This window comes from Danio rerio, chromosome 9 (genome assembly GCF_052040795.2).
Source record: "Danio rerio strain M-AB ecotype USA chromosome 9, GRCz13ab, whole genome shotgun sequence".
NCBI lineage: Eukaryota > Metazoa > Chordata > Actinopteri > Cypriniformes > Danionidae > Danio > Danio rerio.
In genome coordinates, this window is record NC_141029.1 from 27,938,062 (window position 1) to 27,963,934 (window position 25,873).

Below are 25,873 nucleotides of genomic sequence, written 5' to 3' on the forward strand. Positions count from 1 at the left end.
CTTCGATATGTGGAATCTGCTCGTTTGATGGTCTCTTAAAGAAGCACAGCAATACACACCGATATCAGTGAATATACGCTGATTCAATTACAGCCTTTAGAAAGTGTGAATGCTTTCACACCGGCTTTCCTTCACACTTGCTTTCTAATTTAGTTTTAGACGTGCTGTTTCCTTAAAGCCGGACATTGCGTATACATGCATTTCATTAAGTTGTTTAATTATGGCGTTTAACAACTTGCTTATTATAATTATAATATTATAGACTACAATATAAATAGTTATTAATATAGTACATAAAAGACGTTCAAAAAGCAGTTTTAAATATAATTGCATAAGACTACAACAATTATCCCATATGTAGGATATCGAAAATTTTACAAATACTTAAATATGTTTATAATAATATATAATATACTTATTTTATAATATAAAACAATTTATAGCATACTGTATTAGTTTTTGTTTATATACATATTTGTATTACCTAATTTGCTATCATACATATAAGCTAATTTTATATTTTACTTATTTTGATTAAATTTAAATATAAAAATGTGTTTGATTTTAAAAAATACTGTAAATATAAACATAATAAATATACTTTGACACTGGACCACACAGCAACTTTGTTGCCTAAGGCCTTTATCCTAATTTTCTCTGAACAAAATGAAGTAAATAATTGTGACATTTGGTCAAATATTAAATATTTAACAATACAAATGTGGTTTTAAATTGCTGTAATTATCATTTTATCTATTTATATCTATAAAGCGTTTAAATAAGTTGAAAAGTCAAATGTACTTACTTGAAAGCATGAGTTTGGTTGTTCATGACCGCTAGTGGGCGCTGTTGACTGCTGAATGAATCCCTCACGCCTTCAGCAGGCGCTTTCTGTCGACCTCAACCTAAATAAATGCCTTTATTTTAGGATTATTGGCCAGGCGGGATTTGGAATCTACCTTTGCATATGCATAGTAACACATATAACCAAATAATTATTTTTTAATAAAATATGATATAATAAAGAAAACAAATTGATTAAAGTTCTAATGCACAATGAATGTAGGTAGTAGGCTATATTGTGTACTCTCTAGTACCTAGTAGTCATTGGTGTTTCTGAAACACATATTCTACCACGAGTTCTCTTTGAAATGCTTAAATGTCATTAATCCCCGAGAACTGAAAACTGGGTTGGCGACCTGAAGTCCGATATATTCTCTCATTGCTCGACCAGTCGCCGTGCGACCGCTTGATTGACAGGTTTCTCTCCTCGACCAAACCTATCCAATGAGAGAGCAGGTGGGAGGAGCGAGCGAAAAACTCGCTCTGACAAATATTCCGCGTGGTAGACGCTCGCAGCTACTTGCAGTACAGACTCGCGCAGAGAACGGAGCAGTCCCGCAATTCACGCGCACAGCAATTCAATCCGGACCTGCAGGGTTCGAGCCGCAGCTGTTCTCTGCTACTGTGCGGGTTCCACGGCGACCCATGAGAACTTTCATTTGACTTCATCGCTTCATTTTTATTTTATTTTTATTTTCAACCATTAGCCATTCTTATTATTTCGCTCCATTCCAATAGGCTACAGTTGTTTCATTCTTGTTCATCTTTTTCCATTCATTTTGGGAACTCCGGTGTGTCCTCTACCCCCTCGTTTGCCTATACGGAATACCTCGCATTTGGAATTGGTAACGTTACCTGCTTGGCTTGTTATCCTCACCGGGGGATTAACTTCATGTCTCCACGGACATCAAGTACCACGGCGGCGACGACAAGGGTCGCCTTCCTGTGAGGAATGTACGTGCTGCCCACGGCCGGTTGAACGGAGAGGGCTTCACTCAGTCTGTCGTACAGGCTATTTTACCGAATGAGAAACTGCATGCTGTCCGCGGTGCTGCTCTCTCTCATCTCGAGCAGGACTAATAGAGGAGTAGCTCTTCCCACCGGGATGGTTCATTTCTAACCGGGCTCCTATTCAGCATTTTTTATACTTTCTCTCCAGGAACGGGGATATTGAGTTTGGATTGTCACAGCCAGCACTCCACAAGACCTTTTTTTTTTTAAATTAGAAATTCCCGCGAAACGGAATTTGACCGTAACGGTCGTGACGGACCATGGGCGACTCTTTGTGGAGATATTACTTTGGAGTTTTAGTGATCGCGTGCAAGGTGAACCTGTCCCGCGCGCTCATCCTGGACTCCATATACTGGAACACCACGAACACCAAGTAAGTGCGCGAGGCGGCAAAGCTCCGTCAGTCACATCTAACCCTCTCCCACTCCTTTAGAGCGACATTTAGACCCTGAAAGAGGGCGTACAATCAAGAAATAGTGTACAATCAAGCAGGATAAATGTTTTTTTTATGGCGACAACTCGTTCATTTAGCATTACTGTAAATAAAAATGATTAGCGTTAGCAGTTAATGTGGATGGAGGCGAGTGACGCGTTGTTTCCAGTCACAGATGTTCAGGAGTTTATGATTAATAATCAAGCCTCCTTTCGCAGTGATCAATAGTTCCTCGTACTAACTATTAAATTTAAGGCAGAAATATGTAATAGTGATGTTAATAATAATAGTTTTGAATGGCCGCAAAGGACCTCCGGACAACTCGAGAGGGTTTGTAACAGTGGTGCAGTTGTTTCATGATCATGACACGGAATAATGTCGACAAAACAATTGAAGGCATTTATTAAAATTGACTTTCATGTTTATATAGGCAACTATGAAACGCTAATTGTACAAATGTTGGTTGAATGTCCAACAGTCATATTTATTTGGGCGGCGTAAGGTTAGGCCCAAAGTCCTTTTCGTTAACTTACCTCAGAAGTGTTTGTGTGACTCTCCAATCACACCCCAGAGGCAGAATATCAGACATTGGAACAGGTTTTAGATATGTAAGATTTTTATTTAGCTTCGCTGTCTGTTTAATATGCCTCCTGTTTATTCTAGTCAGGCGTGATTAACAATCCTAGGTATTAGAGTAATCGTGTGTTGCATACATTTCCCTTTAAATTTTGATTAATCTCCTAAACAACATTTTTTTCCCTAAACATTAAAAGCAGTCGCATCCAAAAGGCGTCTCTGTTTCCCCAGTGACTGTGAAGTCAGTAGTGAAAATGTAAAGATGAGCACAAGCGAAGCACATCGGCGCTGAATCATGCATTAAAACATGGAAACATCAAGTAACGCTGAAATCCGAAGGGGTCTCGTGCCCGCGCGGGAGTCTGGAGCGCTTCTTGCAGAAACTCTATCTGTGCTCGTTTAATAATTCAACTTTCGCTCTCGGCCCGTTTTTTTCATACAAAGAAAGAAACCTTTCTTTTACCCCTGCACGTACGGGGCAAGGGTGCAGATAGTCCGCATAACAGGTGTCCTGTGCTGATAATCGCAGTCTTTTTACGCACAGGTAGTGATGCGGCTTCTGTGGTCCTTCGCGCCGTCGCGAGCGTCCTTAAGCACGTTAATTAATAAGAGTGTAATTGATCTAAAAGGCTTTGCTCTTCACAGAATGCGCTGCAGTTGCTTAGGTTAGAGGAACTCAAGTCTCTTCAGTTAAGATTTGCTAGATTATGTATTTATTTGTTGAATAATTGATTGAACTTAATAAAATAAATAAATAAAAACAGCTAATAATAAAAATAGCCAATTGCAACAATTGCCTAGGTCTAAATTATTCCACCTTGCATATTATATTTAATATTTTACTTTAGAAATATGCGTTGTTCTCACTGAATTTGTTAGAAATTCAGTCGTGAAGGCCAGAAATTAAATAAATAAATGGATGACGTGTTAGATTCAGTTTTGCTGAATGTGCTCGTGACCACCGGCCCACTCCACTTAACCTACTTTTTCTTTGCTCTACAATTATTCTTTTAGGTTTTTTAATGTAGTCTAGTGAACTTTAATAATTAAAACTACTAATGTTTTAATCATCTCTCAATATGCCACTTTGATCAATGTGGATGACTGATTAAAAGTCATAAAAAAGTCTTAGACATTTTTTACATTTATTTATTACTGAGTTTTAATATATGTACAGTTTATCACATATTTAAAAACAACTTTTCTAGAGTACTATACCTTTTTGTAGCATAAAAACAATTTTTTTTTAAAGATTATTATTACTTTGCACACTATTGAAAACCGTTCAACAAAATGTCTTATCCAGTTTGAGCTGTTATGAAAATACATCAATAAAAAGTGTGGAAGTAATTTAGATTATTCCCTATATATATATATATATATATATATATATATATATATATATATATATATATATATATATATATATAAACCAAGTTCGTTACACTTTACATTAGCATTTATGTCTCTGGGTAATTATATAGTAGACTAAGTACTGTGTAATGCTATGTAATTAGTTTACAAAGAATTATAATTCACTTGATTTGTAAATGCAACATAGACACTAATTGTGAAGTGTCACCAGCCTGTAGATATCTATTGTGACATCTTCATTAATGGAGACCCAGATGGTCCATGAAATGACCTCTAACGGCGTGCCTCTCCATTGTGTGTCGCTGTAAATATGCAGGCCTCATTCTCCGCCGTTCCACAGAATTACTCAGTGCGCACATTTCTGCCATTCTTTCAGAGCAGTTCGATGTATAGTTCTTCACAGAGCGTGACTAAAGGGTGATGCCACTGATAGCATTCTAAGCGTTGGCGGCTGTATTTTTAACACCTGACAAAACAAACAGAGCAGAACGTCGGGACTTGGCAGGAATCTAGTTTTTTTTTTCATGCATTTTGATTTTTTTTGCTGCATCATTTTTTTATGTGAATTCATTTTTCCATTATTGATGAACTGAAGAACCTGACTCACATCTTGTATCGACTCGGGTTTCATTTTAGAAACACGAACACACTAACACAAAGTACTATGATTCCAGAGAAATCCCGTAGGTACTATGTTTATGGGTATCGAGCAGCATTATGGGACGTGCCTTCATCTAAAATATCAGTTCTGCATAATGAAAGAAGCGTGCTTAAAATCTACTCGACTCCCTATGGCCTTCTGTACATGAGACAACCGTCACCAACTCCCACAGTACTGAATCATTGAGCGAGTGTGTGCGTGCGATAGCTGTTGTTTTTTTCTTCCCGTTTCAAAAATGTGTGTCAGTCTAGTTTGCACTGCTGTTTACCCCTCCACTGCTTTACTTCTGTTGAATCAGGCATGTAAAGACTCTCTCTCACCCCCCTCTTTCGTGTTCTTTCTGGTAATCCATTTTGTGGAAGGTGGAGAAACAAAAGCAGTCTGCTCTACACGTTTTCCGCCAAAGGAGGTTCCCCCTTCTCTTCATTAGGAGATTACATCGCTTAGCAGGGTTCTGATGGGGGCACATCCATGGCTTCATACACATGCAGATACAGCATGAGTGAACGAGAGGACGAGTGGGCCATGAATAATAACTACCCCTTCCCCCCTTCTGCGTCTAGGGGCGCAGGAACTTCATGATAGACTGCTAGCGAAAGGCTGTTATGATTTAGATGCTGAGTTAATCATTTTCCAAATTAGCAGATGGGTGGGATTGCTTCGTCGTCGGGAGAGACAGGGTGTTCGCTGCATCTTAAAAAGTCTTAAATGTCAAAAAATTTAATTTTAGACCTTAAAAAGACCTTAAATTCTCTAAAGTATTGTGTTGTAGGACCTAAATCATTTTAAACCAGTCTTAATTTTTTTTTTCCAAGTAAAGCTACTCAATCGGGTTGACATCCGTCCGATGACCAACAATACATCTCAACAAAATCTTATTTTTTATATTTAAGTTTTGTATTGCAAAGAAACACAATTCACAACAGCTGTTAGACATGCTTTACAGCAAATTAAATTGTTTTATTTTTGAATAAATTTAGATTTTTATTAAATTAAAATAAACAGATAAAAAAACGAAATAATGTCCTGTATAAATCTAAAATTTAATTCTTAATTGTCTTTACAAAGTCCTAAAAAGTCTTAGATTTGACTTGATGTAACTTGCAGAAACACTGGAGAAAGAGGGAGAAGGAACAGACAGAGGAAAAAAGTGTGACGTCTAGCCATTGCAACAAGAGGAATAAAAAAGAAAGTTGATTATTATAATGATATGTGTGTTGCTCTAAAATGTGACGACGAGGTCTTTTGGTATTACACATTGAATAGTTGAGGAAAATCGAGAAGAATGAAGGTATATTGAGTGACAAAGGAATAAGGCGCCTGTCTGGTCGCTTTGGCCTCTCACCCGACATGATGGAGCGATTAAACCTTTAGATGTCTGTTCATTTTATTAGTTCCGCGTCTTCTTTTTGTGTCTTTCTATGCCTGATGAACCTCTTTATTGGTCTGATGATTGAAAGTCAAACAGCTTACGTTTCCTCCACCCATTTGTGCACGTCGCCCTGTGTTGTTTCAGATTTTCGGGTTAAATCGCTGTGTTCGTATTGGGGCAGGATTAGACTACTGCTGTCAACGTGTCACAGCTCGGCCCACACAGATAGAGATTAACTGGGAGAAGAAGGCTGATGGACGAAGATTCATATGCAAAATCAGCAGTTAAAGAAAGCGAGATATATGAAAACACTGGAGGAGAAAAACTCAACGGTTTTATCAGTTTATCAGGACAGGCTGGTTTTAGTTTTAAGCAAATGATCCTGTACGCTGACCCTTAGAAGTTTTTCAACGAAGGGTCGATATAAAATATGAAAATAAAAGGTCTTTTTCTTTGACTCATACATTTGACGATACAGCCAGCCCACCTGTTTCTCGACTTCAGTTTTATCGTTTATATTGTGTTTAAGTTGATAGAGAGAGTCTTACAGTCATTACTAGTTTTTAAAATTATATTTTCTCTTTTCTATGGCCAACTTTATTTAAATGACTTCATTTTAAAGTCCTTTTAGAAAAGCTGCCAAAGCTGAATATTTCAATCTGAGTTTCGAGTGAATGAGTCAGTGGGAAGAAGACAAAGAGTAAAGATAAAACAGATGCCTTGTTCGAATAAAAAACATGAGAGGGGATAAATGTGGATCACAAATAAAATTACAGAGAAATGTCCTCGAGTGGCACGGCCATGCCTTTTTAGATGTACTGCACATGCCCTGACCATTCGCTCTTACACACAGACACACACACACACACACACTTTTTTCTGACTTAATGGCTTCTCTGTGTGCAGCTGCAGTCTTGTTAACAGAATGAACGGTCTGTGTTAAACGTGTGCAAACCCTTATTCTGTCATCCTTTTCTTTTTCACATTCACATGTCCCAGAATATTTATGACCACTGGGAGCATCACCAAGGCTAAGGTTGGGGGGTTAAAGTGTGTCTTTTAGACAAGGATTAAAGCCATTTACAAACATGAGTCTGACCTCTGGCTTTATTTGTTCAACTGCCCCCCGTTTTACACCCTGTTCCCTATACTCAAAACTAAAACTAGAACGTTTTAACAGCAGCTCCTGTAAAATACAGACATGTTAAACACCCTTTTAATAGTGGAATGTGTGTGTTGGGCTGTGGGGTGACCTTGTATACCCTGTGGTTTAGGATAATGACTGACTGTGGGCTAAAACCAAGTGTATCACAACCGTTATGGTGCGTTTGTCCTATATCTAGCCTGTTTCACTGCTCAATTGTGTTACCCCAGTTAATAGAATTAACATGTGCAGCCTAAGAACTGCTGGGTGTTTCCAGCCCAAATTTGGGTCAAATATGGACAAAGCCAAACATTTGGTTAAATTATAAAATTACTTTAAAGTAGATTTTACCTCTTACCTTGCTTAGAAACAACTAGGCATGGGACGATAACCATTTTCAAGGTATACTGCGGTTTAGAAAAGTCAAGGTCTTAAAACCGCCAAATTTTATTATACTGTTCCTACAATATATGTTAGACTTTTTTTTTACGTTTCTTTTTTTTTTTTGGTTTTTTTTTTTAGGACAACAGTATCTCCAGCAGAAAAGATATCCAAAGATGCCCTTTTAAGTTGTAAATAAATCAGTAATTTTGAAATTAGCCTTTTTAATTATTTAGCCTGACATGTTCACTGTAAATGATTCTCAAAATACAATGTATTATGTTTAATGGGGGGAGAAAGGTTTTGTTTTCTACCTAGACATTTTCTATCTAGACATTTATATATTTTAGAGCAGCCATCACAATACCGTCAAACCATGATATTTTTATCCAAGTTTATCATACCGTCAGCATCACATACAAGTCCTTGCCTAAAAACAACCCAGGATTTTTTTTTACAAAATATAGTTTTCAACTAAAAATGTCAGACTAATCACCTACAGTATAAAGGGCAAATAAAAGTAGTACCATAAAATTTGCCATCTGTTTATACAATTTTTGGAACAAAACCATACAAATAGCACAAGCAAATACCTCTCACGCTACTGGTTAATTGATTCATATGTGTATTTTTGTTTGTAGAATACAGTATATGTTTTTATTTGCCTTAGCCTTGTATAACAACACATTTATCTGTTCAACTGAATTTGGATGCTTTTGGGGAGGGAGGGGGAAAGAGTTCAAATGTTTAAAAAAAGTATAAATTCTTGTTAAATTTCAAGTGTTTTTTCTAAAATAAAAAATGCAAAGAAGTAAAAACCAGTCAGACCGTTTAAAAATATGTTCATATTTATTTTCTGTTGCTGATTTTTATGTTTTATTTGATTATTCATACAATAACATGTTCAATCTATTGGCGAGCATCTAAAACAACCATGGCAGACAGGATTGTTGTCTGATAAAAATGAAAAACATTTAGCTTTTTAAGCATTGAATGTAATTATTTTATTTAGTTATTTTTTTTTTTATGTAATTACAGTTATTTTTGGTGGTTTCATATAGAACCTTTAACATCCATAGAGCATATCAGTGCTTAACTTTCCAAAATATTAACAACAGTGTTTGCTATTGTTGTTAATACAGTTCTTCTATGGCATCATGTTTTTGTATTATTTTTATTTTGTGTAAAAAGACTTTATCACAAAAAGAATTCTGTTATTTCGCTTAACATTTTCCCTTTAGGAAAATGCAGTAGATTTGTGTTTTTTTAGTTGTGTTTGTGTAAACTTTTAAGGTGTGAACATGTTTTACTTGGGGAATTTACGAGTCTCGCCCTCTTCTTTTGAACAATCCCAAGGCAAATATTCCAACACAGCACACACATATGCGAGCAAACTGTTCTCGGCTTTTCAAATAAGCTAGCATAGAGATAAGACATGAGCGAGATAGCGATCCAGTGTTCGGCTCGAGAGGATTTGCGTGGCTAGATCTGTCGTACAGATAGTCCTGACAGCTACCCGCTGCACGTCAAACACACACATACACATTGGAGCCGTTTTCCCAGCTACTCCTGTTTTAGTCCCTGGAGGCGCATGGCTGGGAGCGTCGCCTGATGCGAGCTGCTGCGCTTTTCCTGCTTATTTCTCATGACATCACTTCTCTTTGCAGCGCCGCTGTTTGAGTGCTTGGCATCAGAGAGACTATTTGCTTTTATTCTTAAGTATGAGCTGTGAGTCAACACCTTTGTCTGCTTCTCGCTGCTCCATTTTCTTCCCAAAAAAACCCCTGCAAAAAACACTTGCGCATGCAGTTTTAGATCGTCTCGCTTGCTCTCCTCTGTTTTTATGATCCAGCAAGTTGTTCAGAACCTGTTTTATCCTTTATAATCGCAGCTGAATAATTAATCACCCTCTTTTAATTATTGATCAACACCATGCTTCATGATCCATTTTTGATCTAGAGAGAAATGCGAGTTTGATTTATCATCCGCCATGTGTCTGACTCTCTCTTTCTGATTCTTTTTCTCCTGAAGGTTTGTGCCAGGACAGGGTCTGGTGCTGTATCCGCAGATTGGGGATAAGATGGACATAGTTTGCCCACGTGTGGAAGGTGGTTCAATGGAAGGAGTGGAGTATTATAAACTCTATATGGTTCCTCTGGAACAGCTAAAGTCCTGTCAGGTCACAAAAGCAGACACGCCTCTACTCAACTGCGTCAAGCCAGACCAGGACGTCAAATTCACCCTCAAATTCCAGGAGTTCAGCCCAAACCTTTGGGGCCTGGAGTTCTTTAGAGGGAAAGACTACTACATTATCTGTGAGTATGCTATCTGTAAACCACCATTTGCCCCTCTGTTCTGGCCAATTACGTTTGTTTATGTGGTTTCGAGTACCGAGAAATGTTGACATTGCGGCGCGAGCTACATTAGTTATGTTTTAGTGGGTCGTGGTGCAAATAATGACACGTTTATACGACCTGTGTTAGTTTACAACAGCTGGAATGGTTGTTAGTTCCAGAGTTAGACAGACGGAAAGTTTCTGTTTGTGAGTGGCATTGGATCAGTGCAGTGCGTATGTACACAAACACACGACTTCTCGTATTTGCCTCGTATCGTTTTGCATGTGGGTTGAATTTTTTACATTTGCGAGAACAGTAACTGCTCACCTGGCTCACCAGGCTCAAAGCAAGCTGTATAAACAGCGGCTGAGGTGGAAGAGGAGTGCAGGGATCTAGCAAATGGAATAAGGCACGCACACACATAAACAGAGGCTGCTTTGAAACACGCCGTCAATCTCATCGCCCAGACCTCAGCCGTCCTCTCCATCTCTCTTACAATGAGAGCTCACTTCCAGCATAAGGAGAAAATCCAATTCGGCAGTTCTGGGAAAATTTGCTTCTCCTTTATTTTGCTCTCTCTCAGGTTCTTTTAAACGACTCTAATTTGTGGAAAGAGAGAAAAAGGAGGTGGAGAAAGAGAAATGAGTTCATTTTGCAGCATTGTAGATGATAATTGCCCTGGTGTACAGCTGGATTTGTCTGTGCGAGTGTGTGTGGAGTGGTAAAGCACAGAGACATATGTCTGCCGCATGTGTGTGTGTGTGTGTGTGTGGGGGGAGGTTATTCGATAAGTCATTAATTAAAAAGTTTTGTCCTAATAGCTCAGTTTAATCACTCTGTCTTTATCAATTGGATCTGCTCAGAAACCAATCAGGTGATTTTGGTCCCTTGTAAATGTGTTCAGCAAGCCAAATGTCTGTATGTGTGTGTGTGCAGGGCTTTTTTCCTCCTCTTTGGCCCAGTAGTTTTTAGATTTATAGTATTTTCTTTCTTCACAGTAATAAGGTAATCAGCCATATATAGAACCATTCAAAAGTCTATAGTACCAAAGTCCCTTTAAGACAAGTAATTTCACTCTGCGGCCATCTTTGTATGCTCGGACATTATGTTTGAATGGGGAAACATCATATTCTCCAGAATTGGTTGCCAAGCTTACCATTAAATTTCATATTAGGAATCACCAATAAAATTAAACAACAACTGCATCTTTAGTTTCATTTCTAAATGTTGGAATCACAAAATCTGCAGAAACTCACATCTCGTCCGAACCCCTCCCCTGGAGAATCATCAGTTTATATTGATTGCTGATTGGCTCATGTACTAGAAGGCGGGGCTTCATTCGCCATATTGGCTGTTACACTTTTCCCCGTTCAAAACAATACAATTGACATGTCTTGTGTATTCTACAGTAGGGATGTCATGATACCATTAATTAATCTTACAATACTATACCAGCGGAAGTTTCACTATACCAGGTAGTATTGCAGTACTTTATTTCATATCTCAAATTCTAAAGAAAATAGTCAGAAATACTATATTTTATGTTCTAATAGGCCTACTTGAATTTTATTCAGAATTCCCTTAAAGCCAAAACGTATTATTTGCACCTTACTTCACCTAAGATTTATTAATTATTTTTGTTTATTTTGTAGATAACTGGCCAACAAAAAAAAATATTAAAATAAAGATACCAATTATACTGAATGAAATTTTTACAAAAGAGCACTTTTTGCCAACACAATTAGGCTATATGAAGTGGTCAAGAATTGTTTTAATGTTTCCTGTTGCTAATTTGGGTTTTTTATTTATTTTATTTTTCAGTCTTATCAGGTAACGATCCAAAGTAATTCAAAATTTCCCGTTGTGAGTCATTCTTTTTAAGAGATTGTCGCAGATGTTGTAGCTACTAAATCATATTGACAGGACAGAAATGAACCAGTTCATATGTGCGTTCAAATAAAGCATTAGAAAACGTGCAATAGGCTGCCATAAAAGGCATGAATTCTACACACTTTTGCAACCTTAAAGGGCTGCACAGACTATTAAAATAAAATGGTCTATTGTTGCACAAACATGTAAGCATTTTAGTGACTTTGCCACATGCAACATTATCTATTGTGGATAATGACAACACTACTTTTTACAAACTACAGTGGCACTCCCAGTATTTTGGAGCCAAGGTATCGCGATACTACCATAGTACCGGTAAACCGCGCAACCCTATTCTACAGTCTTTGAAAGCACTTAGTAAGTATATGTTTAGTTTTTAAATTAATACTTCCATTCAGTAATCACACATTATTGACATTAAAAAAGACAGAAAACCTTCTGTGTTGTTAAAATAAACAAAATTAATTAAAGCTTTTTAAAACTATTCATCAAAGAACCTGAAAATAAAATTATAGTTTCCAAAATGTATAAAGCATCATGACTCTGATAATCATTTCTTGATCACCTAATCCTTATTTTAGAACAATTAATTAAGGATCATCACAGAAATAAAATGTATTTCAAATAAAAAATAAAATAAACACATTCGGTTTAGTCCCTTTATTCATCAGCGGTCGCCACAGCGGAATGAACCACCAAAATAGATGCATAGTTAGTTCAAATTGTAATCCTATTTGTTTTATTTATGATCACTGCTGTCTAAACATAAAGATAAAGATAACATGCAGCTGAACATAATTTAAAATGTAAAAAAATAAAATAAATCAAAATATGTACGTGACACAAACATGCAGTCAGCTGACCTACAACTGACACTGACCTCAGGTCATCGTCTATCTTTATTGCGTTATTGTTGAGCCCTGGTGTGTGTTTGTGCGTCTCAAACTCTCAAAAGTCTCCTCTATTGTTCATCTGCAGCCTAATGCTGATGACTCTGATATGATTGTGTTTGTGTGCGAGTGTGTGAATATGAGCTTGATGTGATCTGGTCTGACAGATTGCCCTCAAGCTGGGAGCCAGAAGAGAGATACATGATCTAAATATGGCTAAGAGAGACAGAGAGAGAGGGAGAGAGAGAACAGGAATGTTTCATAAGAAAAGAAACAACACAGCCTGCAAAAAGATGTGATAATTCAATAAAGCACAAACATCTATGGAAATCTTAGAGGTGCGCTTGGTAATTTTGTCCCCAAAGAATGAAATAATAGTTTGTTAGTAATAGAAAAGCGAGTAGAATTTAAAATAGGTGATTTTGAGTGATATTTCCATCTGCTGGTGTAATTATTGTTTCATAAGTTGCAATTTTAGACTGTCTGTGAATGGTTATTCTCGAAGAAAATCCATTGTCTAAATTGAATATAACAGTAGGAAAGTTTTGTGTGTCATGGGACTGGCAGAAACATTATACGAGTTGCCGTTTCAGAGAGAAAGAATTTCACAAATCATTTTTTTAAAGTCTTCCTCATACTGACAGATGATGAAAAATTAAAACAATGCCCCTTAGCTTCTGGTTACGTAACGTCGTGCCGTTGCCTGAGGGAGAATGTGTCAGCAGACACTACCAATAATGAACATTTATTAATGATAAGTGTGAAATGACTTATGACATTAAATCATACATCGAGTTTGCAATCTATCCTGGTTTTAATCTTTTAACATTCCTTTTTCATTTCATTAGTCTTCCCTTTTGTCATTTCTGTGCTATGTAGGGTTTGGCAATATTATAAATGTTAGACAATCGTGGCAGCATCATCGACTTTGAGAGAGAGATAGAGAGCGAGACGTGAAGAGAGACTTGTTTTTTTGGCTCTTTTCAAAGACACTGAGGGCTTTTTGAGGTGTCGTGCCATATCTTATTAGAGTAGATGTGCAATGTTTGTGTGTCAGCTCTCATTACTGGCCTGAGTGCAGTTCCCCAGTGACCCTGACGCCATGTTGATCAGGTCAAACTCCACAACAACAGCTACAGCTCATCACTACTCTTAATCATATTCAAATAGATGCACTGCTGTACTTCAAAATAATAATGTATAATATAAAAAATTAAATATATAATAAATAATAATAATAGTAATCATTATTATTATTAATATTTTTGTATATTTGTTATTGTGTTATATATTTAATATTACTAACATACAGCTGCTTGAATCTGGATATAAGTTAACGTTTAAATGTAATCACATTCAAGTAAATGCATCGCAACTTTAAAATAATAGTAATAATAATAATAATACTAATTATTATGATTATTTTTTTTTTTGTATATTTGTCATCACTAAATTACTAAAGTTTTATTTTATATATACAGCTACTTGAATCTGAATATAAGAATGCAAGTTTAAGTGTAATACTATGCAAATGTTTGTAAATACTTGGTGCCAACTGCACAGTGTCATTTTCTGGTCCTGACTCACTGGTTGGCCTTTTGTCATGGCAGGACTTTACATACCCTGCAGCCTGTTTGAGCTTGATAGGGTTTCACTAAGCAGGTACGAGTGTCAGTGTTGGGTGTTTAATGACCTCCTGCAACTCACCGATACATTTATCTAGTTCAGAATCAGGACACAAACCTTTTTACAGCTGTAGAGAAAATATATTTACAGCAAACAATTTTGTGTTTAATAGACGTCAATAGATATCTAAACGTAGACAGCTTGGCTAAAACAAGGCTTAACTTGGGCTGTCAATGAAAATCTAATAGACGTCTAAGAATACCCCAAAACTCGACTAGTGGTCAAATAGACAGATTTTATATGTGTAGTCATTCATTTCTGTTTATTTGATGACTAGTCTAGTTTTAGCCTATTCTTAGATGTCTATAAGATTTTTCAAATTTAGCCTTGATTTAGCCAAGACGACTAAGTTTAGACGTCTAGACATCTCTTAGACATCTTTTAAAAACACAAAATGCTCGCTGGGATATGTATTGTGGTATGTAAATGATATGTACATTTATAATCAACTATTTATTTGTTTATATACAGGTTTTTTTTCCATTTTAGCTTTATGGTTTTAGTTAACTGTAATAACCCTTTTGGAGTCTTCCAAAAAATTTACATTTTATTTTGGGCTGCACGATATTGGAAAAACAGACATTGCAATATTTTACTTTTAAATGATATATAAATTAATAGCTCTATTTGGAAACGTAATTTTCTATACATTGTGATGATTTTGTAAGATTTATGTACAAATAAAATATACAGTGGCTTAAGATTTTCTGGAAATCTACCAATATTCAGATACACAAATTTAATAGTAAAATGTCAATCATGTTCATCATATAAAAACTCCAAAAACTCAATTAATCTTTCTTAAATTAGAAACTGTATTTCTTATGCCTGAATTTTTTTAACAGATTTTAATTATAAAATCACACATGAATGTTTTGGTAACTTTACAGTTAAACATTGCAATAACTCCACAAATCATGAGTGCTTTCAAATGTGGCCACTCTTCAATCATAATACTGGTTTGACTTTGCAGATCCTTAGACCTGTCACAATAATCAATATATCATCGCACAACACGTGGACATGTCCTCAATAAATTTTGTTAATGCAATATATATCGCCCACACATAAAAACCTAATCTTACCACATTTTTGCTGATTGCTATACTATATATAGTAAATTACTATAAATTACTATAGTATATTTTTATGGAGGTGCCTGACAACTAAAAATAGATCTGTTACTTTTTTCTCTAGTTCTTTTTAGTTTGCACCTTTTTGTTAATATTTATTATTATTATTATTATTTATTTGTTTTGGATATGCGTACACTGTAAAAAAAAAAATCTGCAATTTTACGGCAGCTTTAAGCTTTAAGCTTTTTTTTAAGCTTTAAAATTTCCGGCAGCTTTAAAAATTTACTGTAAAATAACAGAGCTTGAATTACAAAAAATTACCAGAAATTAAAATTTAAGTACATTTGTGTAATATATTGTCCATTATTTTACAGTAAATTTCTGTAATGTAACAGCTGTTATTTTATTGTTTATTTCCGGCACCCCAGCTGCCTGAAATAAACCGTAAAATTTCAGACTTTTTGCAGTGTATATTTCACGTTCTGTTTCCAATGTCTAATTATTAAATTGTTGAAATGACTATCATTGACTATAATTGCATGTAATATTCTTAAGAATAAAATATTGTGTTCTCTGAAAGTGGGTACTTGCATTATGATGCTATTATAGTGTAAAAAATGGTCTTAAAATGACGATAAAACTATTTATCGCAACACATTTGGGTGCTATATATCGTACCACAAAAAATAGATATCGTAAGAGACCTACAGATTCTGCGATGTAACTATAACATATGCGTATATTGCGATATCGATTCTGAAATGATACATTGTGCATCCCTGATTTATATTACTTTTAATTTATTTATGAACTATTTTCCAACTGAAGTATGATTAGATCTGACTGTGTGCTGCCTCTATTGGTTACAACTCTCCTGTGAAGAAGTGCTTCGAAAGTATCTCCGTTTCCTAATCAGCTTTCAAACAGTCACTGATACTAAAACTAAATGTTATGCAGCATTGTGTATTCTGTTGACCTGGAATTTGAGCTCATCATGTGATAATTGTTTATTGATGTTTTTATGCTTTAGTCTGTGTGTGTGTGTGGTTGTGTAGGCTCATTTGCTTGATTTATGAAATGAACGCACTGAAAGGAACGCAAGCTTTTAAGGAGCTTTACATGTAATGAGCTTGTGTTCTTCTCAACACTAAAAAGCCACAGGTCAGCGAACCAACAGAGAGTCAGATGGTGTCATGCTGCAAGCCTTACAGACAGATAAAGGGAAAAAAGTTGAATCAGAAAGAGCCGTCACATGGCACACACATAAACTCACACACACTCCATCCGCTTCATCAAAGTGGCAGCACTGGGGGGAAGAAAAAAAGTGATGATGGGGCGACAGGCGCCTCATAGACTCCAAAATCACCACGGCCCTCCCCTGTCCTCTCTCTCTTTCTCTGAATGCAGGCCACATTGTTCTGGACGCTGACCAGACGTTAAGCCCTTGGCAGCTCGTTAGCTCTGTGTTACTGACCCAATAGACCGCAAGCCTGCCGGGCGCGGACACACACACATGCACGCGCACATACACACATACACGACATAGCTGCATTGTTTGGGTTAAAAGCCTGCTTGGGAGCAATTTTTTGTTTTTAATAGATGTCTAATAGACATCTAAACATAGTCATTCATTTTCTTTTTGGCTTAGTCCCTTTATTAACCAGGGGTCGCCACAGCAGAATGAACCACCATCTAGACATAGGTTACTTTGGTTACATAGACTTTGGTTAAATCAAGGTTAAATTTGAGCTGTCTGTGAAAATCCAATTGACATCTAAGAATAGGCCAAAACTAGACTAGTCATCAAATAAACAGAAATGAATGACTACACATATAAAGTCTGTCTATTTGACCACTAGTCTAGTTTTGGGCTATTCTTAGATATCTATTAGATTTTTACTGACAGCCAGATTTTCGCCTTGTTCTAGCCAAGCTGTCTACGTTTAGATGTCTATTAGACGCCTATTAAACACAAAATTGTTTGCTGGGATTGGACCAGTGGCTAGAATACCGCCGGTAGTTTTTTTTAGTGGCAAATAATGACATAAAACATTGCTTAATTCGATTTTATTTCCGCATATTGTAATTGAGAGTTGCACAAATAAAAGTAGTTTTCACAGTTTTGCAGCAAGTCCGACATCTGTTCAAAAAATGGAGGACTATATTGTTTATTTTTAATTATTTAGTCTATTTTGTTCTCACTCGCTTGTTTCTTGACAAACATCTGCTGTGGCTAAAGCGTTACGCGCTCTTAAACATGCTCCAAACCTCACATTCATTAATAGCACTCTCTCTCGCTCTCTTCTATGCCTTATTCACTAAATTATTAACAACTGCGCCTTGTGCTGGAGGCCTTTGCCTTGCTGGTGAACAAAATCAGCTTTTTATTATTCCTTTAATCCGCCTTTTTTCCTATTGAATTGTTAAAGAGCAACAGCACACTTTCAGTGGGGGTCTTGAACATTTCGTCTTGCAACACCAAAACAAACACAATTTTGGCCTGCGCTGCAAAGCTGAGTTCGAAAATGGCAGTTTTGGGACTACTAAAAGTTTAGTTACATGATTTATGATGGTTGAGCAAAGAGACTCGACTGTTTTATATGGCGGTATGAATATTCATTGGTTATTTAAAAATTGCAGTTACATCATCTGATAGCTTGTATCGCCTTTGATCAACCCCAGTTATGCATTTGCAAATATACACTCATTGGCCACTTTATTAGGTACACCTACTAGAACCGGGTTGAAGCCGATTTTGCCTTCAGAACTGCCTTAATCATCCGTGGCAACGATGGCATAGATTCAACAAGGCACTGGAAATATTCCTCAGAGATTATGGTTGTCTTCTGCTGCTGTAGCCCATCTGCGTCAAGGTTGGATGTGTCGAACTAGTCTAGCCACTCCTCTGACCTCTGGCATTAACAAGACATTTGTACCCACAAAACTGCTACTCACTAGATATTTTCTCTTTTTCGGATGATTCTCTGTAAACCCTAGAGATGGTTGTGCGTGAAAATCCCAGTAGATCAGCGATTTCTGAAATACTCAAACCAGCCTGTCAGGCACTAACAACCATGCCACATTCAAAGTCACTTAAATCACCTTTCTTCCTCATTCTGATGTTCGGTGTGAACTGCAGCAGATCATCTTGACCATGTCTACATGCCTAAATGCATTGAGTTGCTGCCATGTGATTGGCTAATTAGAAACTTGCATTAACAAGCAGTTGTACCTAATAAAGTGGCCTGTGAGTGTAATAGCAGCACATGTTGATAGTATGTATGTTAAAATTATTGCTTTTCTCTTTCAGCTACATCTAATGGAACAATGGAGGGGCTGGATAATCAGGAAGGAGGGGTGTGTAAAACCAAGTCGATGAAAATCATCATGAAGGTTGGACAAAGTGAGTATTATTTTCACCCTGCTTTTTTGTGTATGCGAGAAGCTATTAAGTGTTTTACTCTGGCCGTGAGGGTGTAGAACAATAGCAAAGCACTTCGAACCTGATGCAGAGCCTGCACTGTAATTATTAATGATTATTCATAAATCACCTCACCAGTGGCATCTCTAGTAATTAACATAAGCCACACCCACCAACACGAGCCACTGAGTTTCTGGCTCTCTTACGAATATACAGACACATGCTGAAGGTCACTAGATTAATCATGGAAGCTTGTGTTTTAATGATGAATACACACACACATGCACACACACAGACATTCACGGCTGCTATCAGTCACACACGAACACTTTTATTTCGCTGAGCAGCGTGAAAGTAATAGCTCTCCACATGAAAATGCGTACATATATCAGAGTGATGAATGCGTTTCTTATCTGTGTTTTGCAGACCCCTCTGATCCCATTTCCCCCAAAGACTACCCTACCAGTTACCCTCCCAAACACCCTGACTTAGGGGGCAAGGACAGCAAATCGAATGAAGTACTTAAGCCAGGTACGTCACTCACTTTATCACCTCACACACCTTTAAGGGGACGCTTTCTGATTCATCAGTCTCTCTGCCGTTGCATTGGTTTTTTGCTGAGCAAGTGCCAGTCCTCTGTCACAACGGCATGCACACTGATTCGTTCTCATAAAATCCGTCTGACAAGCAAACCGTTAATGTGACAGAGCAAGACGGACCTGCTGGAATGCATTCGTTTGTAGAAGTCAACTTCTCTCCCTCTGTGTAGAAACATATGGACATCAGAGTCTTAGGTGTAATAATGCACTTGTACTACAGCCTTAGTGTGAGTGTGAGCTGCTCATCTGCTCTGCCAACCCAGAGACGAAGTCAGTGAAGTCCAAAATCCAAAGGTCACCCTGTCCGCAGCTTTCCATGTCTGTTTCGGAGATGATATCTATCCTTAATACGCAATTTGGAGAGTTCAAAATGTCACTCAGAAAGCTAACGATTTCAACAAGCGCATAACTAATTCATTGAAGCTATTTAAATGAAGGCAGTTCTTAATAAAGAAAATCTTTCTTTCCTCTACTGCACTTCTGCACAAGCTTTGTACTCCGGTTTCGTCTTGAAATTTGTTTTTCACAGCACTGCTAATACCGTCGGCTCTTTTATGATCAATCGCTTGTGCTTTCTCTCCTTTGGATAAAAGCATCTACCAAATAAATACATGTAAATTTATTTCACCATACATAAAAGACGTTTCATTTAGTGTCAAGGCATCTTTTTAATTACTCAAGAGCGTGCCAGTTCCTGTTTCTCGTCTAAAGGCACGTTCACACCAATGAACGATTATTTTGTGTGTGTGCGCTCTGCAGTTTTGTCATCTACCGCTCTAAATATTCTAGTTCAGTGGTCCTCAGTCTTTTTCTCACCATGGACCGGTCAACGCTTGACAATTTTACTGCAGACCGGGGGTAGTAGGGGTGCGGGGAGGTTTGCAGGTTGCTAGGCAACCATCAACCGTTTTCTCAAAAGATGACAAGCTGACAACATTGCTGCCACTCTGATGCAAGTTTTATTTATGAAGGAAACTACAAAGCACTGCAGTGTTTAAGTGTTCTATGTTTGTCTGAGATAATTAGTTTATCGTAATTTTTGTCACGTGACTCATGGTGCGCTTACGGGGTTCATTCAAATGTGTGGTTCTGGAAGGCACAACCGTGTTCTTCTGCTCACAAGCCGCACACCTCCATTGGAAACAACTAACTTGTGCGAACTCTAGAAAAGACACGATATACGAATGGCCCCTAAAAGGCGGCTGTCATTTGCGATCTCCATCAGTTGATCTTCTTGCAAAGACATGGTGAATTCACCTGACTTGTTGACAAATGGGTGGCTGATCCATTCCTTTGCAGTACGTGGGTCCTTCACTGGGCCTTTTTCCTTTTGCAAAGAAACCTTCCAAAGACGTTGATTTCTTACTAATTTTGCTGCTTGTGGGTTAAATTTGGTTGCTCAACTAACCAAGATGTAACAGAAAGAATGGAGTAAATAAAAGATCGTTCAGACTCAGATAATAAAAAAAAGGAAAAATAATTAATGATTTCTTGTGCAGCCCGGTACCAACTTATCCACAGGCTGGTACCGGTTCGCAGCCCGGTGATTGATGACCACTGCTCTAGTTCTTTTGTTAATTTCTCTTTTTTTTCCCTCTCTTAGATGCATCTCCTCATGGGGAAGATAAGGGAGATGGAAATAAATCCTCATCAGTCATTGGCTCAGAGGTGGCCCTGTTTGCCTGCATCGCCTCAGCAAGCGTCATCGTCATCATCATAATCATCATGCTAGTTTTCCTTCTCCTGAAGTATCGACGACGTCATCGCAAACACTCTCCTCAACACGCCACCACGTTGTCACTCAGCACATTAGCCACGCCCAAGAGGGGCGGCAGCGGCGGCAACAACAACGGCTCAGAGCCGAGCGACATCATCATCCCACTGCGGACTGCTGACAGCGTCTTCTGCCCGCATTACGAGAAAGTGAGCGGCGATTACGGACACCCTGTTTACATCGTACAGGAAATGCCGCCACAGAGCCCAGCAAACATCTATTACAAGGTGTGAAAATGGACACGCTATTTTTTCCCGGACATTTTAACTCTAACCCCTCACATGCCCCTCGATGAACCCCCAGTTGGCGGCATCGATGCCTGAGCTCACCCTCGTTCTGCCCCCTCTTATTTTATTTTGTTGTTCTTGTTTATTTTACATTATTACTCTCAGTATAGATGTTGCTGATGGTGGAGTAACACTCCTGATTCGCTGCTCTTGCACCTGCAAAAACGAGACAAACTAATCGACAAATGACAATAATGGAAACCCTCCGGGGGGACTGATGTGCACTATAATGGATACTATAGTGTGTGTACGAGGAAGCGTGTGTGAACGAACGGGGGAGAGGGGGGTTGAGAGGGTGGGCACGAAAAGAGAGGCCAAGAAAACGATTCTTCCTCTTTTTTTCCACTACATCATCTCCCTTAAGGACACAACATGCGGAGATGAAGAGAAGCGGCGTGTATCACACAACCACAAATAAGAACTTGAGCTGTTTATTTAGCTCGGCCGATCGGCTGATCCGTCACAAAACAGGAAGTGAACACAGCCCATTGGTTAGAGGAAGTGGATTTATTGAGGATGCTCTCCGGAGCGTAATGTTGGACATTTGAATGGACATCATCTGTTTTTGCACGTTCACTCGTACTGTTTTCATTTACGTTAGCTCTCCTCATTTGCTCACCTCTACAAAACGGCTCACCATGTTTTACTTGAAGTCTTTTTGTATGGTCATTCGTCTTACTTGCATTTCTTTCTGTCATTCCCAGTGCAGTCCACTTTGCAGATTTGTTTGGTAGAAGATTAATAGGTATCGTCATAGATATCCTTTTGTGCTGGTTTATGTGCCCTTTAGTAGCGTGGAAGACACACACACACTCACAAACACATTTCATTGCATTTCACATACATCCGCTGCCGAGGCTGGAAAAACGAGACATAATGAGAGAACGTCAATATTTGGTACAGTTGCTGTCCTGTTAACAGCTGGGAAGGTGGAGGACTCACATGAACACTTTAGCAGCACTTTGAAAGCCTCAACACCTTGCCCGATGGAGTACAAATGCATCAAAACAGACAGAGATAGTAGGGAGCGAATTGCTCAAGATTTATTAGCAAAACTGGTCATTTTTGACACAAAATGGCCGCCTTTCCCAGCCATGTTGCTGCAGAGGTTCCTGTTTTTCTAGTATTGCTGCCATCACAAACATACACTCGTTCACCGGTGGCCAGTGGAAAAGAGCTCTATTTTTTTGCTCAGAAGCACAGGGACATGGAATAATATCCCGATTCTTTAGTTTTGAATGAAACAAGATTTCATTAGCCTTTCCTTATGGATTCGTCGAGCTCTCTATATGAAAAATGATTGCACATAGAACCCATTTTTATGATAGCATGCAGACAGGTCAGTGTGAAACAGCAAGAATATGAATAATTTATGGCCAATCTGCACATTATGCAACTTTCTTTTTCGTTTACAGATATTCCTCCACCTCGCCATTTGCCTTTTTCCATCGATCCCGACACGAATAGCTGCCTTTCGACCACAAACAAACACACATATACATACCCGCACAAAAAGCACATGCGCTCATGGCCAGGGAAGGGGCGGCTTGGGAAGGAGCCCTCAGGGAAAACAGCATGTTGGGTTTTAAAATAGCCGAAAGGAATGAGAGGGAAGGGCCAGAAACGGACCAAAGGAAGGGCACGTCTAACAGAGTCCTGACTAAACCAACTTCTCCAGCCTGCCTGTCTCAGTTGATGAAGCTCAGATGTGCTCTGAGTTGAAATTAGGCCCCTTAATCTGGAAGGAAAGCAGTAGACGTGGGTTAGCAAGCATACCAGATGAGAACGAGCAGAGGCTAAATGTAGTAAATTGCATGAAATGGGATCTTTCGGGCTCAAATTGTGGGAGGTTTCTGGAGGGGAAAACCAAAAAAGAAGAAGAGAAAAACACATTATGATCGATGGAGGTCACAAGTGGACCTAGCTTGCGCTTTAGAGAGGAAGTCACCAAGCAGAGGCCAGCGTATCCCATAACCAGCAACTCCCAGAAGATTTACGTGTGTCTTTATTTGTGAGCAATGCCAGCCTGTAGATGGTCAAACCCATTTGTTTTTTGTTTTTTTTCTCACATTAAAATCGCTCACCTACGGTGGACTTTGAGAGATGTCCACCGGCTGACTGTGGACTTCCACAGTGGCACATTACCTGTTCATCCATATTGTTTTCACTTGTTCATGGAGGTTCTTGAATCTCACCGAGAAGCCAAGCCTTGTGTGATCGGAGCTTTGTGCCTCTGTAAGAGGCCACAAAATCTGCAAATATGCAATTTTTATTTATTTTTATAACAATTGAGAAAAAAAAAGATGATATACGTTCACCTATGGAAAAGTGTTCTTAACCACTGAAAATTAAATGATACAATACAGCATACGAAAACACTACAACCCCGGTGTGTTATTATTATTATTATTATTACTTTATTTTTTACTTTGTGCTGTAGGTTCGAGGTAAACTGTGAAACATGAACACTTTTACACACACACACACTTACATACATATTGAAGACTGAGCAGTTTTAAACTCTAAAACACACACACACACAAACATACACACACAGATACTACAAAAAACTACAAACATGTTGCTGTTTGGTTGCTGTCCCATATGGGCTAAATATGACAATCTCCTTAGTTTCTTCGAATCCGAAGACACTTTCCCGGCAAGCAGGTTGCAAACGTTCCCGTAACATTTTAGGAGCGGTAGGACTTAACTAGTAGCGTAAGATGTTGCACCGATGTGGGCGGAAGGTTTGCGCAAAAGCAGGGACAAGTGTCTTCGGGCCACTGTAAAATGCCTTGCTTGTATGGTCACCCTGAGTTCACAAGACTCTAGTTTTTGCACCGTACATTTGTAGGTAAGAGGCTGTAAATATGTTATTGTTTGTATTGTATATGGATCCCCGGTTGTTACGATAGCCTTATTCTCACATTTCTAGCAAATAAAAAAAAAGTTAAGGAAAAAAAAAACATGAATCACTTCAGTTAAGAGAGCATACTAATTTTTTTGGTAAATAACTTGTGTAAATATTGACGACGAACCCAATAAATCGTTTTTTATAAACTCTTAAGTAAGATGTTTTGTATAGAATTGGAATTTTTTGCTATGTATTTTAGCTAGCACTCGTCAGACCCCTCCCACTCAACCCTTTTGCACTGTTCCCAATGGCGATCTGGTATAAAAATGAAAATGAGATAGAGAATTGCCAAACTGACTGCTTGCTGCATATTTGTGCCATACGTGTGTACCATAGATATTTATTTAATTAGTTCTTTTCGTTTCTTCTTTGTTTGTTTCTGTTGGATTTTTTTCTACCCAGTTTGTACGCAACCTCAGTATTACCATTTGAGTTTTTATCCCCCCGACCTCTCCCTCTCCTGTAATCTTTCTGTTGATATCGTTTCCCGATGCGCCCGTTTTCTCTCGCAGTAAGATCTGGTCAGGACGTGCAAACCTTATACAAGTCATAGAAATGAAATGGCACACATTCCACCAGTCTGTTACAAACTGAAAATGTTTTTCAATAAAATGTTTTTCCTATGGAACTTTCACTTCTCCTTTATGTTTATTCCATTGGGCTTTGTCCATTTATAATTACGCCAAATCTCCTACCATAAACGTTGGCTGTGATTCATGAATGAAAGCCTGCCCAGACACATTTGAGCCTGGTTCACAAGTTGTTAACAATATTCTTGTTCAGCTTTTGATCGTTCTGCTTAACCACAAACATACTAAAGTCTAGAGGGCTTCATGTGCTCAAGTATTACCATCAGGCTAGGCATGAGTATCAACTTGACTCTGATTCATTTGGGCATGTTTTCAATAGTATTAATGTATCACTTGACTGAAAATTATAAATCCAGAAACTCCAGTTAAAAAGACTATATTAATTGTGTGCATTTTTCTAGTACACCTGTATTTGTATAGCACTTTTCACAATAAATATTGTTCGAAAGCAGCTTTGCAAAAGGTGTTATTAGTTTATCATATTACAGTTAATCTTAAGTGATAAAATATAACATACTTTTTCAAAAAGGTGATTTTCTGTTTTTGTAATTGAGTATTTTGAAACTATTTAAAACTGATGAATGAATACTTTACAAACTATCCATTGTTATGTGA

The 25,873-nt window shown here is 37.9% G+C and overlaps 1 protein-coding gene across 2 annotated transcripts; it reads left to right on the forward strand.

Annotated features, from left to right (window-relative positions):
- Positions 1 to 1,358: 1,358 nt before the first annotated feature.
- Positions 1,359 to 25,296, forward strand: efnb2a (ephrin-B2a). Of its 2 annotated transcripts, XR_015498714.1 has the most exons (6): positions 1,359 to 2,227; positions 9,827 to 10,110; positions 18,984 to 19,076; positions 19,521 to 19,625; positions 21,297 to 24,384; positions 24,525 to 25,296. XR_015498714.1 is itself a non-coding variant. In NM_131023.1 (5 exon segments), coding segments are annotated over 5 exon segments (999 nt in total).
- Positions 25,297 to 25,873: the final 577 nt, after the last annotated feature.